This window comes from Electrona antarctica (genome assembly GCF_951216825.1).
Source record: "Electrona antarctica genome assembly, chromosome: 17".
Classification (NCBI taxonomy): Eukaryota; Metazoa; Chordata; class Actinopteri; order Myctophiformes; family Myctophidae; genus Electrona; species Electrona antarctica.
In genome coordinates, this window is record NC_136798.1 from 23,348,686 (window position 1) to 23,367,205 (window position 18,520).

Consider the following 18,520-nt stretch of genomic DNA (forward strand, 5'->3'; position numbering starts at 1 on the left):
TATTATCTCTTATATCTGTTTATAATGTGCTTTCCCACCGTCCCTATACTGTCCTCCTCTTGTCGCCCTAGACACTACCTTTCCCGTCACAGAGATCCCTCAAATCTCATCTATCCAGCTCGTTCACCCAGTCACCACATTGTGGTGGAGGGAGGCCTCTGGAACTGCCACGCAGCTACCAAGAAGAAAATGCCGGAATTCATTTCAGGCCACGCCTCCCTCAAGTCTCTGCATTTCCTTGCTCTGACTGAAACCTGGATTACACCAGATAACACTGCTACCCCCGCCGCCCTCTCTGTTTCACACAAGTTCACCCACACCCCTCGCCCAACAGGTGCAGGGGGGGGTACAGGACTACTAATGTCCCCCAAATGGAATTTCCGTGTCTTAAATCTCTCTCACCTTTCTCTGTCCACATGTGAATTTCATGCTATCTCAATATCACAACCAGTCCCCCTAACCCTCATTGTGCTCTATCGCCCCCCAGGAACCCTTGGGAACTTCCTGGAAGAACTAGATTCTCTGATCAGCTCCTTTCCGGAGAATGGCACCCCTCTGATCCTACTGGGTGATTTCAACCTACCTACAGCAGAGAAGTATCTTCCCGTTACATCCCTTCTGGCCTCATTTGACCTCTCCCTATCTCCCTCCCCTCCCACTCACAAGGCTGGTAATGTTTTGGACCTTGTGTTCTCCAGAGCCTGCTCTCCCTCTACACTCTCTGTTACCCCCTTAATCAGGTCTGACCACCACTTCATAACCTTCTCCCTCTCTCTCTCCACCCTCCCGCCCAAACCTACTAACCCTCCGAACACCACCACCCGATGCAATCTCAAGTCCCTAAACCCCTCCTCCCTCTCATCCTCTATTCTCTCCTCTCTACCCTCCCTGGAGTCCTTCCTCTCTCTCTCACCTAACACTGCAACCTCATCCTTCCTCTCCTCTATCTCATCGGCATTCGACCAACACTGCCCGCTCTCATCCAGGCCAGCTCGCTCATGTCCACCGGCTCCCTGGTTATCTGAAACTCTCAGATCTGAACGAACACCTCTAAGGGCAGCCGAAAGAAGGTGGCACAAGACAAAGCTACCTGATGACCTTTCCCACTTTCACTCACTCCTCTCTGCCTTCTCCCTCTCACTAACCACTGCTAAAACCTCTTTCTACCACACCAAAATCCAATCCTGTACTTCTAACCCAAGGAAACTCTTCTCCACTTTCTCCTCCCTCCTTAAGCCCCCTCCCCCCACTCAACCTGCATCCCTCACTGCTGATGTTTTTGTCAACTACTTTGAGAAGAAGGTTGACGATATCAGCAGCTCCTTTCCCCCCCTCCCCCATAAAGTGGCATCTGACTCAACCAACACTAACCCCAACTTACCATGCATGTCTTCTTTCTCTCCTCTTTCCCCAGACGAGGTCCTACAACTAGTGACATCCACTAGACCTACCACCTGTCCTCTCGACCCTGTCCCGTCTCCAATCTTCCAGACCATCGCACCTGATCTGCTCCCCTTCATCACCTCCATCATCAACACCTCAGTAACCTCAGGCTGCTTCCCATCTGCCCTCAAGTCAGCCAGAGTAACTCCACTCCTCAAAAAACCAACCCTTGACCCCTCAGATGTCAAGAACTACAGACCGGTATCACTCCTTTCATTTCTGTCTAAAAGCATTGAACGTGTTGTCTCCAACCAGCTCTCTCTCCATCTCTCACAGAACAACCTGCTGGATCCCAACCAATCAGGATTCAAGAAGGCACACTCCACAGAAACTGCCCTGCTGGCAGTCACAGAAGCACTACATGCTGCCCAGGCTTTTTCCCACTCTGCTGTCCTGATTCTCCTAGACCTATCGGCGGCATTTGACACAGTGAACCACCAGCTGCTCCTAGACACCCTAGCGGATCTAGGCATCGGCGGGACAGCACTAAAGTGGTTCTCTTCCTATCTCACCGACCGGACCTACCAGGTTTCCTGGAAAGGTCTGCTATCATCCCCCCGAACCCTCCAAACTGGGGTCCCACAGGGATCTGTACTTGGTCCGCTCCTTTTCTCACTGTACACCAAATCCCTTGGCACTATCATCTCTGCTCACAATATATCCTATCACTGCTATGCCGATGACACACAACTGTTTCTATCCTTCCCCCCCTCTGCCACTCAGGTGGAAGAGCGCATCACTGCATGCCTGGCCGACATCTCACAGTGGATGTCCTCCAACCACCTCAAGCTGAACCCAGACAAGACTGAGCTTCTCTTCTTCCCAGCTAAGTCCTGCCCTATGCGGGAGCTAACTATTTCCGTAGACAACGCCCTGGTAACGTCTGTCCCAACAGCCAGGAACCTTGGTGTTGTCCTGGACAGTCAGCTCTCGTTTAAAACTCACATCACAGCTGTCACTCGATCCTGTAGGTTCACACTCTATAACATACGACGAATTAGACCGTTCCTCACCCAGGAATCAGCCCAGCTCCTAATCCAGACAACAGTCTTGCCAAAACTTGACTATTGTAATTCGCTCCTTACTGGCCTACCGGCATGTGCACTTAAGCCTCTCCAACTGATCCAAAACGCCGCAGCTCGTCTGGTCTTCAACCAGCCAAAATTCTCACATGTCTCCCCCCTGCTCCGCTCCCTGCACTGGCTCCCAGTCGCTGCCCGCACAGAATACAAAACTCTGATGCTGGCATTCAAAGCAACCAAAGGTATGGCTCCCCCATATCTTGCAAGCATGATTGAACCCTACAAACCCTCCCGCGCACTCAGATCAGCCAACGCAGGAAAGCTGGAAGTACCCTCACTAAAAACGCCGGGACAACGCTCCACACGTCCCAAACTCTTCTCCCTTCTGGCCCCAAAACTGTGGAATGCACTCCCCGTTGCAATCAGAACTGCAGCATCACTCCCAATCTTCCGCCGTAGTCTGAAGACCCACCTTTTCAGACTCCATCATGGCCCATAGCACTTATCCTACCCCCTTAGATAGCACTTTTTAGACTTAGATAGCATTTGAAACAGACTTATAGCATGTCTTGTAGACAGCACAATAATTGCATTGTATGTAGTCATAGCACATCATAGTACATATGTATAGCATAGTATAGTATATATGTATATTTAATATGTATAGTGTCATTATATAGATATGTTCTAGTTACGTTCTTAGCTTACGCATGTTTCTTGATAAATGCATTTTATATATGTGATGTATTCCCATACTTTTGTTCTTGCCTAATGTAAGTCGCTCTGGATTAAGAGCGTCTGCTAAATGCCTAAATTGTAAATTGTAAATTGTAAGAAAAGATTGGTGTTAAACATTTTTGCTTTAAACAAGTATATTCAAAGATTTGATTAAATCTTCCACTTTTTTTGAATAGCCAAATTAAATTTGGCTATTAATACCTATATATATATATATATATATATATATATATATATATCTATATATATATCTATAGATATATATAGATATATATAGATATATATATATAGATAAAATCTAAAATTACTTTATGGTTTTAATGGGCTAAATGAGAAACTCACAGAGCAGATGTTGAGAACGTTTGATTTATTTGCTGAATAATTTGGTATGTTTCGTTATCTTGTCATGTACCTTGGACATCTTGGCTGCGCCTCCTTCTCCAGTGAGGAAGCCCAGGTTGTTTATCTCATTCTGAACCACAAAGTTCTGCTCCTCTCTTTTGAAGTTCTGTTAGTAGAAGATGAGAGCGAACAAGAGAATGCAGGACAAAGAGACATTGTGATTGTTTTGTTTGCATTACTGTCATTATTGCTGTAAATTACTATATGATTTCTGATAATGCTATTCTATTATTGACCTAGTATTGCAGAATAGTAGTTTGTTGTAATGTGTCTTACATGTGATTTACACCAGAGGATAAAGATCTCAGCCACCATTAGGAAGAGCTCATTTGAGTCGCCACATGGCTCCTTCAACCACCTAGACCTGGGGTGGACATAAACAACAAACTACAATATAGCTTTTCTCACTGAGCTCCATGTGCGCTACTGTAGCTGAACACTGAGCTCCATGTGCACTACTGTAGCTGAACACTGAGCTCCATGTGCGCTACTGTAGCTGAACACTGAGCTCCATGTGCGCTACTGTAGCTGAACACTGAGCTCCATGTGCGCTACTGTAGCTGAAGGTCATACGACTGCAGACACGGTTGTCTGTCTTTTCTGTTTGGATGAATGGATTGTCATTGGCTGTGGCTTGTGGCTACACAGTCAGTAATGTCAGATAATCTCTAAACTGGCGTGCTTGAATTAGGCATAGTAAATTGATTGTTTTCCTTTTCTTGAAATTCAAAATAAATCAGCATTATTGCAATCTTTGGTTTGCATTTCTGTACACCTAACCCTCATCCAAACAGGCATACAGTAGCTCTGAAATACTGAATATTATCCAACTTTGGTCCCCATATGAGCCAACATATAGCTTCAAGATCTAAGTGAGAGCCATTCCCAGGTGCCAGATGGGGACCAAGAATGATCAGACCGTTGCCATATAGAGCCCCCAGAATCTGGAACAACCTGCCAGTTTACGCTTACAAGTCTTGTAGCTACTTTTAATTCTCCTGTTAAAACCTCTTTAAAGCTATTTTTATAATAAAGCATTTGTCAATGTTTGAAGCCCAGTCTTGATTTCACTGTTGCTCATGTCTTTTGTCAAAATAGTTTTCTTGAAATTAATTGGCATAAGAATTGGGGAGAGAAAAAAAGGCCCTTTAAAGACCCTGATACTGAAAGCAAAACAATGCCAAAGAGAAGAACGAAATGGAAGCAACAAGGACGAAAAGTCTACCTGTTGTTATCCACGTAGCGGATGAGCATAGGGTAGAAGGCATAGAGGTCCCTGCAGAGCACAGTGAACTCATCCAGGATGACCAGCTCTGCCTCCTGTTTGTCCGGTCTATCGTCTGCCTTCAACATCTCCTCTTCAGACACCACCTAGGAGCACAACGTATCAGCAGCACACTTTAAACACCTGACCTGACTGTGAACTTCCTTACACACTGTGAGTGTTTAGTACTGGACTGTATGTGTGATTAATTGTCTCCATGGGGGCATGGGGAGAGAGTATGTTTTGCACTCCGTCCGTCCGTCCGTGTGTGTGTGTGTGTGTGTGTGTGTGTGTGTGTGTGTGTGTGTGTGTGTGTGTGTGTGTGAGAGTGAGAGTCCGTCCGTCCGTCCGTCCGTCCGTCTGTCTGTCTGTCCGTCCGCCCGTTTGATGTGAAGTATTCGCTGATGCATTTTCGGATTGTTTATTCACGCTCCCAATGTGTAAAAGACCTTTTTGTTACTATATTTGCACATACATTAAATGTGTCCTCTGCATTTACCCATCCTAACTATTAGAAGCAGTGGGCAGTATTAATACAGAGCCTGGGGAGCACTAAGGGTTTTAGTGTCTTGCTCAGTGACAGATCTGATTCCCAGACGGCCACTCAAACCATTCAGTTATGGCCACCCCTATAAAAAAAACTATAAAACCCAAATGATTTTTAAAACCCCCGTACAAACGTTCCACAACCTAGAACTTCCACAACATAGAATCAATCCCTAAAGTAAAGCAATGTTCAGGTGACATTAACAAGGAATAGAACATATACAATTCCAAGCACTCTCAGCACTGACAAGTCCATAAGTAGAATGTCAGCAGTCGGCAATAGTGTGTTCAGAAATAAACCGTTAGCCACAGGCTACAATGCTACATGGTGTACAACAGCATGCAGTTGACGATATTCAGACCGCTGCCATCTTGCCAGCATGGTGCCAGCAAGGTGCTAACTAGGTGCAACTTCCCATAGACAGCCCATTCCATCCAAAAAGTTGGTGATTGTGAGTTTGACGTTGTTTAATACAATTAGATAGGACTTTTCTGTTTGGATGAATAGGCTGTCTATGGGAAGTTGCACCTAGTTAGCGGTCTGAATATCGTCAATTAGGTAGCACATTGTGAAACAGGCTCCTCTCCTCTAACCTTCACAGTCTTCTTCCTCAGTTTGTCCAGGGTGGGCAGGAAGTGGGAGCTCAGCAGTCCCGGTCCAGCCTTGCAGATGATTGGCTGGGAGTAGACTGCAGAACGACACAAAAGCATGGGCGACCCATACATTATATAGATAGACAGACCTCTAATGATCTTGAGGAAAATTCAGTTGTCTTACTCAGAAAAAGGATGAATCAAAGATGCAGCCGGTATGGTACAGAACAAGTAGTAGGGTAACAAACCTAAAAAGGTATAACAGTATACAAGATGTCCACCTGTGCCTGAGCTTGTCAGGTGGGCATAACGTATATAGTATACCATCAGTAGATAGAAATAGAGGCATAGGTATCATGTGCATTCTATCACCTCTGTAGTGTACTGAGGTTCAACCACTTAACACTCGCATGGCCATGACGGCAGTAAGACACACTACCATACAAACATACTTTGTTATCTTTTGCTTTGAGCCCCCCCATCCCATCCCCACCTGCTACCCTCTTCATCCACTCAGCCTCGTCGATGCCCAGGTTGTTGTTGAGAATTCGGAGGATGTTTCCCAGGATGCTGCCGAGGTGGTCAGAGGTGACCATGGTGCAACACTCCACGTCTTCGGGCATGTTCTCTGGACCTTTCTCCCACCAGTAGGACAGATAGTTACACACCATGGGAAGGACCACCTCTATCACCTGCACAGCACAGAGGGAAACTCTTTGACTGTGACTTTGTTTTGTTTCATCCACGACAGGTTATCTCTGAGCACGCATGCTGATTTTCAGCAATGCCCTGGTGCAAACTCATTCAGTTTATATTTATGTATATAATTGATTTGACTGTGCAGCATTATATACAGCATAGTACTAGAATGGCATACAGATCTACAAATTTAGATTTTCAAGCAGTACTTTAAATTTAAAACTACATTTGCCCAGGGCCTCAAAAAATGTAGTGCATTTCACGATGAGTTCTATGTGCAATGAAGCCCATACAGACCTGTGGCATCTCAGAGTAACGTGCCCCAGACTCTGAGATGTCATGGATGTCCTTCAACAGGCCATCCAGGCGAGGCAGATCTGGGCAGATCTCCGACACGGTGTCTGGCATACTAAGGACTGAACAAAGAAAAATCACACTCACTTGGAATGTCTCCGCACAGTGCAATAAAGCTATGTGCACACTGGCAGCCCAAATCACATTTTTGAGCGGTGCCTCCGCTCCATTACGCAGCTATGTGTGTCCCTCCCTATGTATGTGTCCCTGTGTCTGTCCGAGCACGGACAGCTGAAACACCTACAGCAATACCACTGGATGGCACTGATGCGCAGTGACACACACACACACACACACACACACACACACACACACACACACACACACACACACACACACACACACACACACACACACACACACACACACACACACACACACACACACACACACACACACACACACACACACACACACACACAGTACGAGAAGTATACTATAGTAGAGTAGAGCGAGCACTGTTGCACCACTCAGTTCAGTACACAGGTGTGATATTTTTTGGCCTATGGAGATTGGAAACAGATACATTTGAAGTCTGAACAGCAAAAAAGCATATGGAAAAAGCTTTTTTGCTAATCAGATTTCACATTCCTAACTAAGTTTTTAAGATATTTGTGCGTGTTTTCTGCATATATTGAATTTGATACAGTAGATGATGTGTCTCAATCATTCGGACCCTGAAGCCTGATTTATATCTTTTTGTACACCAGTGTTGCTTATCGACAATAGCCGATCTACAAGCTCACAATGCGTCACATTGCAATGCTGTGTGAGTGACGCCACCGTACAACATAAACTAAGTAAGTTTTAGTCAATACATGCCTATGTTGCAACCAATGATGGGTCAACAGTCAGTCTGAACAAGCCTACGCACTCACAACTGTTTAGGAATCATGTTGGTCATCGTTGGCTCTCAAGTAGTAAATGTATCGTAGTTACTGTAATGAAAGTGATGAGTTTGCGTTGTGTGCTTTAGACTCACTGGCCCTCTCGCGGGGTGTTTTGGTGTTGAAGACAGAGAGGGGGTTGTAAGCGTTAAGTTCAGGCTCCAGGAAGGCCACGGGCATGGCTGCCACCAATCTGGCCAAAGCCTCGCCCAGCTCTGGCAGATGCCTGGAACGATCAGACAACAGCATCCAGATAAAATATAATATAACGATCAGACAACAGCATCCAGATAAAATATAATATAAAGTGGGAATCAATAGGCACATTAACGGCACATTGGTACAAGCATATAATACAAAGAGCTTGTTCTCTATGACCTATTAAAACAAACAAACAAACCATATATAAACCAAATAAGCCTACATATAGCTACACAGTAAAGTATAGCATCTTCTTCAGCAGGGGATTCTTAGACCTCAGCTTGGAAATAAAAATAAAAATACTTCAGTACCTCAGCCAGTGGTCTAAAAGTAGTAACAGTAACGATACATCTGGTAACATCTAAATTCAATGTAGTAGACCTAGAACTGGACAACTACCTACCTCTCTCTAAATTAACAACTACCTACCTCTCCACAAAGATGGTCTTTCCCGTCCCCAGACAATACAAACAGGTGAGGAGGCGGTAGCAGTACAGCTGCACGTCATTTACTACAACACAAAACCAATGCAATTAACCACCATTAAAATGTCAAAAATAGGTAAATAACCCTGTTATCTGAAAATGGAAAAACAGCTCAAGACCAGAGAAAGGACCCAACTCACCCAGCAGGTCCACTCCAAACCCATGCGTTGTGACGTGCTCAAACAGTGCCGTTAGGAGTGGCAGCAGTGCCGTAGTGACATAGTTTAAGTTCTGGGAGAGACTCTTCATTTGGGCACGGGACTGCGCAAACTTCCCCAGCTTCAGCATCTCCAGCAGTTTCTCCAGGTCCTCGGATGCATTCTCGAAGAACCCTCGCACCCCGGCCTTCACCAGCTCAGAGCCAGACTTCATCACTGTTCTGAATGTTCATGTAAATTACCCGCAAAAAGAAAATGTGAGTCTGCAAATTGAATGCACACTGCACACAGGTAACAAGAATATTTCCAACAATTTCATTGTTATAGCTTACAGCAGTGAGTAGAGAAATGAGTAGAAAATGAGGTGTCTATTTTGTAATTCTTCAAAATATGCAGCCATCCATACGCACATACCTTGTGTCAAGCGAGCAGGCGAGGATGTGAAGGCAGTTCACCATCGTTACAGAGTCGGTGCCTGTGAGAGGAACGCCATGATGTGGAAAATCAATCAACATACAATTAAAGCACAGAGGCACTGAGGCACACACTGGTAGAGGTAGCGCCATCCTTACCGAAGAGGGAAATCCTGTGTCTGACAAGAGCTGCCAGCTTACAGAACAGGCTGGAAAAGAAAGGATTGAGATTTGAAATGAACAGAGAAAGCAAGGAAGAGAGAGGAAAGAAAACAAAGGTACAGAGTGGAACAAGAAGACTTACAAAGCATGCTATACGACGATTAAGCGTGAATCTCTATGCAGAAAGAATATTAACACTGTTCACTACAGTGTTAGACGTGTATTGGATTGGTCAAAAATACAACTTTGTGTTTGCTAGATAACTGTGTGTGTGTGTGTGTGTGTGTGTGTGTGTGTGTGTGTGTGTGTGTGTGTGTGTGTGTGTGTGTGTGTGTGTGTGTGTGTGTGTGTGTGTGTGCAATTGCATGCTCTTAGTGCTTAAAGGCAATTGCTGTCATACAAATCCGTCACGCAACTCGCAAAACATTCTTAGCCAATTGGTTTCAGGTCCAGGACTGAACAGGAATGTGCATACTATTGTTTTTGCATTTTATACTTTGTCAGATGTGTACAGGAGCCTTCTGCCTGCATCGTCTCAATTAATTACCCACATACATCTTGTTACCCCTAGTTTCAGGACGCTGTTTTATTGTGGAACACTCATCCTTCAGTCCTGAAATCTCTAAATTCCCTAGCAAAGATTTACGACCTCGTGCAAGGTCCCTGATTCTCCCTTCTTCTCAAAGTTCAGTGCATTACCGGCACACAGGGTCCTCGTGTTTATACATAGGCACATGCTGTAGCAGCGGGTGTTCACGTGTACCTGCTGCCTCCATTTAGATGTTAACACAATGGCAGCTTTGTTTTGCTCTTTCCCCCAAAAACATGGTCCTTGAGCCCAGATTTAACCCCATTGCTGGCCAGTAGTTTGACACCTCTTACAGTGTTTTGATTGATTGATTGATTGAAAAATGTATTAACAGTTTGCAGAATTACAGTACATTTCAAGCACAAACTCAATACAAAGGCTGTTAACTGTGAGTGGACGACCCAATTAAGCATTACACTTGTTTCCAATAGGGTCCACAATGTGTAAGTGGTTTATACCTGGTGATCATCTCCTTCTCCTTGTTAGAGGCGTAGCCGCAGCTGCTCAGGTTCTTACTTGGCGTGGATAGGAAGTAGAGACAGTGATTCTTGAAGGAGGATTCTATCAAAGGGAGCAACACCTGGTAGCAAAAAAGAGATGGGGATCAGAGAGCTTGAAAAAAGTCCTATGGCATTAAACAATTCAACAATTCAATATTCAAAACCTTCAATACAGCTTGAATTTAATTTCAAGGGAGTGGTGTACCTTGGGTTAGGGTTAAAGGGAGTGGTGTACCTTGGGTTAGGGTTAAAGGGAGTGGTGTACCTTGGGTTAGGGTTAAAGGGAGTGGTGTACCTTGGGTTAGGGTTAAAGGGAGTGGTGTACCTTGGGTTAGGGTTAAAGGGAGTGGTGTACCTTGGGTTAGGGTTAGGGAGTGGTGTACCTTGGGTTAGGGTTAAAGGGAGTGGTGTACCTTGGGTTAGGGTTAGGGTTAAAGGGAGTGGTGTACCTTGGGTTAGGGTTAAAGGGAGTGGTGTACCTTGGGTTAGGGTTAAAGGGAGTGGTGTACCTTGGGTTAGGGTTAGGGTTAAAGGGAGTGGTGTACCTTGGGTTAGGGTTAAAGGGAGTGGTGTACCTTGGGTTAGGGTTAAAGGGAGTGGTGTACCTTGGGTTAGGGTTAAAGGGAGTGGTGTACCTTGGGTTAGGGTTAGGGAGTGGTGTACCTTGGGTTAGGGTTAAAGGGAGTGGTGTACCTTGGGTTAGGGTTAGGGTTAAAGGGAGTGGTGTACCTTGGGTTAGGGTTAAAGGGAGTGGTGTACCTTGGGTTAGGGTTAAAGGGAGTGGTGTACCTTGGGTTAGGGTTAGGGTTAAAGGGAGTGGTGTACCTTGGGTTAGGGTTAAAGGGAGTGGTGTACCTTGGGTTAGGGTTAAAGGGAGTGGTGTACCTTGGGTTAGGGTTAAAGGGAGTGGTGTACCTTGGGTTAGGGTTAAAGGGAGTGGTGTACCTTGGGTTAGGGTTAAAGGGAGTGGTGTACAGTACCTTGGCAAAGAACTTGATTTCCTGGTCATGAGGGGATTTGTCCGTCTTTCCGCTGGTAGCCATAGCCTCTGCAGGAACGAAATGTGTGTGACAAGCACAGTTTTATGGAATTTAATACATTATCAAAACACACAGAACAGAAACTGAAATTTACATTTCTGTGTTTTGTTTATTATTTATTTTAAACACTTTAAGAAAAATTGAGTGTGTTTTGTGTTTTATTTTGTATTAATTTTAAAGCCAAATGCCACACACTCACCCAGATGAGCGATGAACTCCTGGGCAGAGTCCACGTACTTCAGCAGCTTCTTGAGCAACCTGTAAGCAAACCTCTTCTCCATAGACGAGGAGTCCTGCTCCATGTCCTTGAGACCTCTGCCACATGGAAAGAATCACACATAATACAGCACGTATTCAGAGGGCTCGCTCTGTTCTGGGTACTTCACAAAAAGGTTAAACTCAGCGCTAACCATGATGATGAAGGTTTGTGTTCAATTCTTAAATTCCAACACAAACTTGAGGTGTCATAACAATCACAATCACTTTGATTTCAATGAAAGTGGAAGGCATCTGTGTATGAGATTCTTTTTTTTAATGTTTTTTTTTGTGGCTTTTGTCTTTATTTTATATTTTGTATGGAGGGATAGACAGTATGCTGACAGGAAATGGGGAGAAAGAGATGGGGGGGTGACATGCAGTAAAGGCTGCCGGGATCGGGAGTCGAACCCGCGGCACACTGCCAGACTGGATTACCAGCCAAGGTGCCTGGACTGCTGAGCCACAGCCCAGGCCACATTTGTATATGAGATTACCTGACATTTTAATGAGCCTATGAAGAGGGTCTCTCTCTTATTTGTTCTATAATATTAACTGATGTCTCAGGAACTAAATGCTGTGTTTTCCCAAGTAAAGAAATTCTGATTTCTGAAGACAATGTGCATGATTTTTCTTTGACCTTAGTTCTCTCTTACAGTAGGTCCTCTCTTATTGTCGAGTTTATTCCGTGAGTGGGATCATTATAATATTAAGTGCCGGCCTAGCTTATATTTGTAACTTCATGTTGTGTCATTTATGTATAGAATGTTGGTGCTATTATGAAGTTCACTGCCTATACAGTAAATACTCTGTGTTATATAAGAACAGAGATCCTCTTATCAACCAATTACAGTATGTCTCAGGGATGTAGATATTAATACAGCTAATTGGGGGGTAAATGTGTTACCAATACTAGACCAGGAATGCGAGGTCATACTACATGGTAGGCTATGGGGATAGGAAGTGTCGGGTGACAGAGGAAGGGGCGAGCTATACCAGGGCACGATGTGTTCATTCATTCTTTCTACCACAATGTAGCAAACGGGATGACGCGTTTAAGTAAGTCCTTTTAAGGTGTTATATGTTCGTTAAATGCTCTAAATTCAGTCATAAATAATGCATCTATGCAGTCGCTATATCTGTGAATTAATAGTATGTATCTTGTGTTTCTCTTTGTGTTTGCAGTTATTACCTAAACGCCACAGTCTCAGATTCCTTTGTTGTAATGATCATCAATGCTATTAGATCTAACACGGGCCAGACAAGGCAAATAAGGCTTTATACTGTACACAAGTTTAGTAGAAGTATGTTTGTACGTGTGTGAGTGTGTTATGAGATAATAGTAATAAAATGGCCAAAATCAAGTGATTGTTTACGGGCATTATTGCAACGTCGAGGCTATGTGTGTTTGAGTAATATAAATGTTACAAGTGGTGTGTGTTAAATCACAGTTACCAGACCTGTTTGTTATAACCCCTTTGCGGAGGGTCTGAATCAGTAATTAAGCAAAGCTATGAAACAGCAAAGTTTAGTTATATCCGTACACTTATGCACCTGTTGCTCTGTAGGTGTGCTAAAGGCTTGTGAAGAAACATAGTCAACTTGCCAGCCCAACAAATATGATTCTGTACTTGCCCTGACAAATATTGTAACAAAACAAGGTCTTAGATAAAAGCCAACCTGTTGACGCTGTATCCGCTGACTTGCAGGAACTTGAAGAGTTCCTGGGCTTTCTCTCTGTCTCTGTACTTCTCTTTAGCTGTCAGGGTGTCATAGGGAACCAGCATTTGGTGGGTCCCTCCTCCTGGTTGACCAAATACAAGCAAGATTTAAAATACAGCAAGCAGAAGAGTTCAGATTTTTACAATGCACTGGGGATGAAAGCGAGCAAATTAAGCAATTAATGAAAGTAGAGACAAACAGCATTCCTATACCAGCAATTCTCAACCTATTCTGCATCAAGGCCCACTTGAAAATCTTGAAAGTGTCTGCGGCCCACCCATATCAGACTGGTGGAACATGTGCATTTTCAGAGCTAGATTGATCAATAATCTATTATGTTGCGGCTTGGGTCACGGGTTAGTTTTAACCTGCCACGCTTGTTGGGAGCCACGGGTGAGTTTTAACCATCCACAGGTTAGTTATAACTGGCTACGCATGTCGGGAGTTAGTCTAACCAATGTATGCTGGGGTGCATACATTGGTTAGACATACTAACCAATGTATGCCCCTCTGCCACCCAGGTGGAAGAGCGCATCACTGCTTGCCTGGCTGACATCTCACAGTGGATGTCCTCCAACCACCTCAAGCTGAACCCAGACAAGACTGAGCTTCTCTTCTTCCCAGCTAAGTCCTGCCCGATGCGGGAGCTAACTATTTCCGTAGACAACGCCCTGGTAACGTCTGTCCCAACAGCCAGGAACCTTGGTGTTGTCCTGGACAGTCAGCTCTCGTTCAAAACTCACATCACAGCTGTCACTCGATCCTGTAGGTTCACACTCTATAACATACGACGAATTAGACCGTTCCTCACCCAGGAATCATCCCAGCTCCTAATCCAGACAACAGTCCTGTCAAAACTTGACTATTGTAACTCTCTCCTTACTGGCCTACCGGCATGTGCACTGAAGCCTCTCCAACTGATCCAAAATGCCGCAGCTCGCTTGGTCTTCAACCAGCCAAAATTCTCACATGTCTCCCCCCTGCTCCGCTCCCTGCACTGGCTCCCGGTCGCTGCCCGCACAGAATACAAAACTCTGATGTTGGCATTTAAAGCAACCAAAGGTATGGCTCCCCCATATCTTGCCAGCATGATTGAACCCTACAAACCCTCCCGCGCACTCAGATCAGCCAACGCAGGGAAGCTGGAAGTACCCTCACTAAAAACGCCGGGACAACGCTCCACACGTCCCAAACTCTTCTCCCTTCTGGCCCCAAAACTGTGGAATGCACTTCCCGTTGCAATCAGAACTGCAGCATCACTCCCGATCTTCCGCCGTAGTCTGAAAACCCACCTTTTCAGACTCCATCATGGCCCATAGCACTTACCCTACCCCCCTTAGACAGCACTTCTTAGACTTATATAGCATTTGAAACAGACTTATAGCATGTCATGTAGACAGCACAATAAGTGCATTGTATGTAGTCATAGCACTTCATAGTATATATGTACAGCAAAGTATAGCATATATGTGTAGTTTATATGTATAGTGTCATTATATAGATATGTTCTAGTTATAGTTTATATGTATAGTGTCATTATATAGATATGTCCTAGTCACGTTCTTAGCTTACGCATGTTTCGCGATAAATGCATTTTTACATATGTGATGTATTCCCATGCTTTTTGTTCTTGCCTATTGTAAGTCGCTCTGGATTAAGAGAGTCTGCTAAATGCCTAAATTGTAAATTGTAAATTGTAACCAACATAGTTTAATTTCAAGATGTTTTATTTATTTTATTTTTTTATCCCACAATTTTATAACCCATATTTCACCCAGTGCCAAATGCCTAAGCTGTAATCCTGGGCGCTACTCTCCTTCTGCCAACCTGGGGAGAGCTCCGAACTGAGCTCATGTTTCCTTCAATGCATGAGGAGTGAGCAGGCCGCTTCTGATCACATGACGTAGCGCGTGGAAGCAACACGTTATTCCAACCAGTTCCTTTCCCCTCTATCAGGCACCCTGGCTGACCAGGGGGAGGCAGTATAGAGACCAGGATTACCCCATGTTTTTACCCCATGAACACGCACCCCAGCCCCTACAGTGTCCCCGGCAGGAACTGAAACCAGTTCAAGATGTTAAAGAAAAGGTACCATGACTTTTTTTTCTTTTTTAACATTATTATTATTTAATATTAATGTTATATTATGATTAAAATCTTAGTGTTTTGCCAATGATTTGATGACCAGCATGGCTGTCCTATACTTTATGTGCACACACCTTTGCTGCTCAGCTCGCTTTTCTTCTTGAAGGCCCAGATGTTGTGGAAGTTTTCTGCAACCACCTCCACCATGCCCTTGCGATATAATAAATATTATAAAAAATTAAATAACTCTAAATGAAGTATAAAACAGGCTTAAAGGGGTTAATTAGACCAATTGGTTCATTATAAAAACATTTTTATATTACAAATTAATCTGAAAAGTAATTGTTAAAATATTCAATAAGAAAATATTCTATAGCAGCGATGATGATTGCCCATCACTGAAGCGTAATTAGAATGATGACAACTAGTGGAAGACAAAGACAAGGATAACGTTCAAAAATGAAGATGAAGACCAACCAGTAAGTCTTTGGACAATGCGACGTTGTGCATGTCTATCGGGGTGGGGCTGTAGCCGTTAGCCTGTAGAAATGTCAAAGAGACAATATAAGAATCATTATGACAACAAGAAACTTTACAAAAATCTGAGATGGAGTGCTAAATATAATGCACACAGCATGTATTGTACAGTATAAGAGTTAACCACATGTACCCTAGCGTCCCTGTTCTGGGTATGACATAAATAGCATGTCTCACAGTACCTTGGACTCGGAGAGCTTGCGTTGTTTTTCACTCTCCAGCTGCTGGAACATGGCTTCCCCCTCCTTGGTCCCCTCAATGGTCCAGTTCAGAGCAAGCATGCTCTTTAATGTCTCCTTCACTGGCCAACGGTAGGTCTCTTTCTCCTACACATTCAACACATAACGCATTGTTTCCAAGAGATACATCTGGTGTTTCCCCGGGGGTCCGGGACCCAAATGTACAAAAACTAATTATGTTCTATTTCAAAAGTATTGAAAATGGCAGATCGACAAGCTCACACTGTCACGATGCAACGTGTTTTGAGCTTATCTGATATTTTCACAGTTTTATCTTTTTACTGACGACGACCCCAAAATGGGTTGCAACGCATTGTTTGGGAAACACTTGCATATACCATTGTAGCAAAGTAGGCCTGCTTGTTAGCCCAGAAGCCTAATAGCTACCCTACATATGATTCCTCTTTGGGTGAGCGGTTCTATGCATGAGTCACGGGTATGAATCCAGGTAATTACATCAAAACAAACACACACACACACACACACACACACACACACACACACACACACACACACACACACACACACACACACACACACACACACACACACACACACACACACACACACACACACACACACACACACACACACACACACACACACAAATATAACAATCTTTATAATTCATCAAATGTAACCCTAAACTTCTCCTCATTATGTCTGAGGTCAGGTTTTCAATGATTAGTGGTCTCGTAACAGCGGTTCTCATTTCTTAATTTGTTTCGTGTCTCACCATGGGAACATCCCCCTGCGTGACCTCATCAGAAGCTCAAATCCCATTACTCATTATTATTCCATGGCTTTAACCACAGGAACCCTAGCATCCCTTTTCTGTGGGAACACAATGCTTTGTGACAAGCTTGTAGATCGGCTATTTTCGCAGAACATATTTAGTATAGAGGGAAAAGGGATGGGGCCTAGAACAAATCCCAGGGGGACTCTGGTCAACTAAGACTTACATAACAGTTAATGATGTGAGTAACTGAATATGCACCATAACTCATACATTTATTTACCTCTTCTCAGATACTCAGCTATACAGCTCATTTGTAGGCAGACTAAATCGAGTGTACTGTACGTACTTGGTCACCAGGCGATGTATTTCTCGAATACGGTTATTCATCAGTGCAGAGCAGACGTACATTTACAGGCGTTGACACTAAGGGTTGCCCACACCTGCCCCTGGCAGGTAAATAAAACATTTGGGCAGGTGGAGTTTGCTTCGGCAAGTGCGCGTTTGAGTGGGGACGCAACAGTCTATAAACACAACACAAGACATCTGTCTAAACACCTGAACGTGGCCAGAGCGTTCTGTTGGTAACAGCATACCTGGATGTCACTACACCTTCGGTGGCCTGTGGTTCTCAGTGCAGGCTCTTCTTAGGAATAAAGTTCCTGCTTATGGAAAGAGCCGCAAGGGATAGTTGTCTTTTGAAGCGAGCTGGCAATACAGGAGTCAGTATATTCCTATAGTGAGACACAAAACGAATGCTAAGAAAGAACTTTGGGTTACTAGTGTAACCTTGGTTCTCTGAGTAGCATGATTGAGTGTCTCACGAGACCACCCTTCTTGCTGGGGAAGCGAGAAGAGGCAAGCTTGTTTTGAATGAGTTATGGTGCGCAGTCAGGTACATTGGGAGGAGGATCAGTCCCTACACCAATGCATGCTTCATTAAAGCCAGCCACTTGGGGCCGGCGTAATGGGATTTGGGCTTCTGATAAGGTCACGCGGGGGGGTGTTCCCATAGTGGGACACTCAATTACGTATGCTACTCAGAGAACCAAGGTTATGCTACTAACCCAAAGTTCTCTATTGTACCTTCTCACTCAGAGCCTTGTAGGGCTTCAGCAGTGGATGTGTTTTGGCCTGCTCATCCACACTGTCTCCAAGTTTCCAACCGGCTGCTACCTGCATCAAGAAGAACCACAGCTTGTAAAATTCACACCATCCTAGGTATTAGTGTAGATACTGTATAGATATAGAGATGTATGAGTAGAATATGTAATGTTAGTGTGAGCACAGTTATGGGCAATCCATTGACTAGCTTGACAGGCTAACAAAACGGTACAAAGAAAGAATTACATTTGATTCACTGACTGGATAGCGATCAGTGAGTGGGAATAAAGTGTTTCAACTGACTGTCATATGATTGCTGTCATACTGAATATCAGGAAGGAAACC

The 18,520-nt window shown here is 44.2% G+C and overlaps 1 protein-coding gene across 1 annotated transcript in view; it reads right to left on the minus strand.

Annotated features, from left to right (window-relative positions):
- ryr3 (ryanodine receptor 3) overlaps window positions 1-18,520 on the minus strand; it is a 181,780-nt gene that overhangs the window by 33,264 nt on the left and 129,996 nt on the right. Inside the window, exons 54-72 of the mRNA XM_079525534.1 lie at window positions 18,158-18,247; window positions 16,279-16,422; window positions 16,037-16,099; window positions 15,694-15,769; window positions 13,433-13,556; window positions 11,697-11,812; window positions 11,438-11,505; window positions 10,416-10,537; window positions 9,366-9,415; window positions 9,208-9,268; window positions 8,776-9,014; window positions 8,580-8,661; window positions 8,045-8,175; window positions 7,006-7,124; window positions 6,503-6,701; window positions 6,010-6,104; window positions 4,831-4,976; window positions 3,882-3,969; window positions 3,616-3,711 (exon numbers count right to left, since the gene is read on the minus strand). Coding sequence (XP_079381660.1) covers window positions 3,616-3,711; window positions 3,882-3,969; window positions 4,831-4,976; window positions 6,010-6,104; window positions 6,503-6,701; window positions 7,006-7,124; window positions 8,045-8,175; window positions 8,580-8,661; window positions 8,776-9,014; window positions 9,208-9,268; window positions 9,366-9,415; window positions 10,416-10,537; window positions 11,438-11,505; window positions 11,697-11,812; window positions 13,433-13,556; window positions 15,694-15,769; window positions 16,037-16,099; window positions 16,279-16,422; window positions 18,158-18,247 — 2,109 coding nt within the window. The remainder of the gene's footprint in view (window positions 1-3,615; window positions 3,712-3,881; window positions 3,970-4,830; window positions 4,977-6,009; window positions 6,105-6,502; window positions 6,702-7,005; window positions 7,125-8,044; window positions 8,176-8,579; window positions 8,662-8,775; window positions 9,015-9,207; window positions 9,269-9,365; window positions 9,416-10,415; window positions 10,538-11,437; window positions 11,506-11,696; window positions 11,813-13,432; window positions 13,557-15,693; window positions 15,770-16,036; window positions 16,100-16,278; window positions 16,423-18,157; window positions 18,248-18,520) is intronic.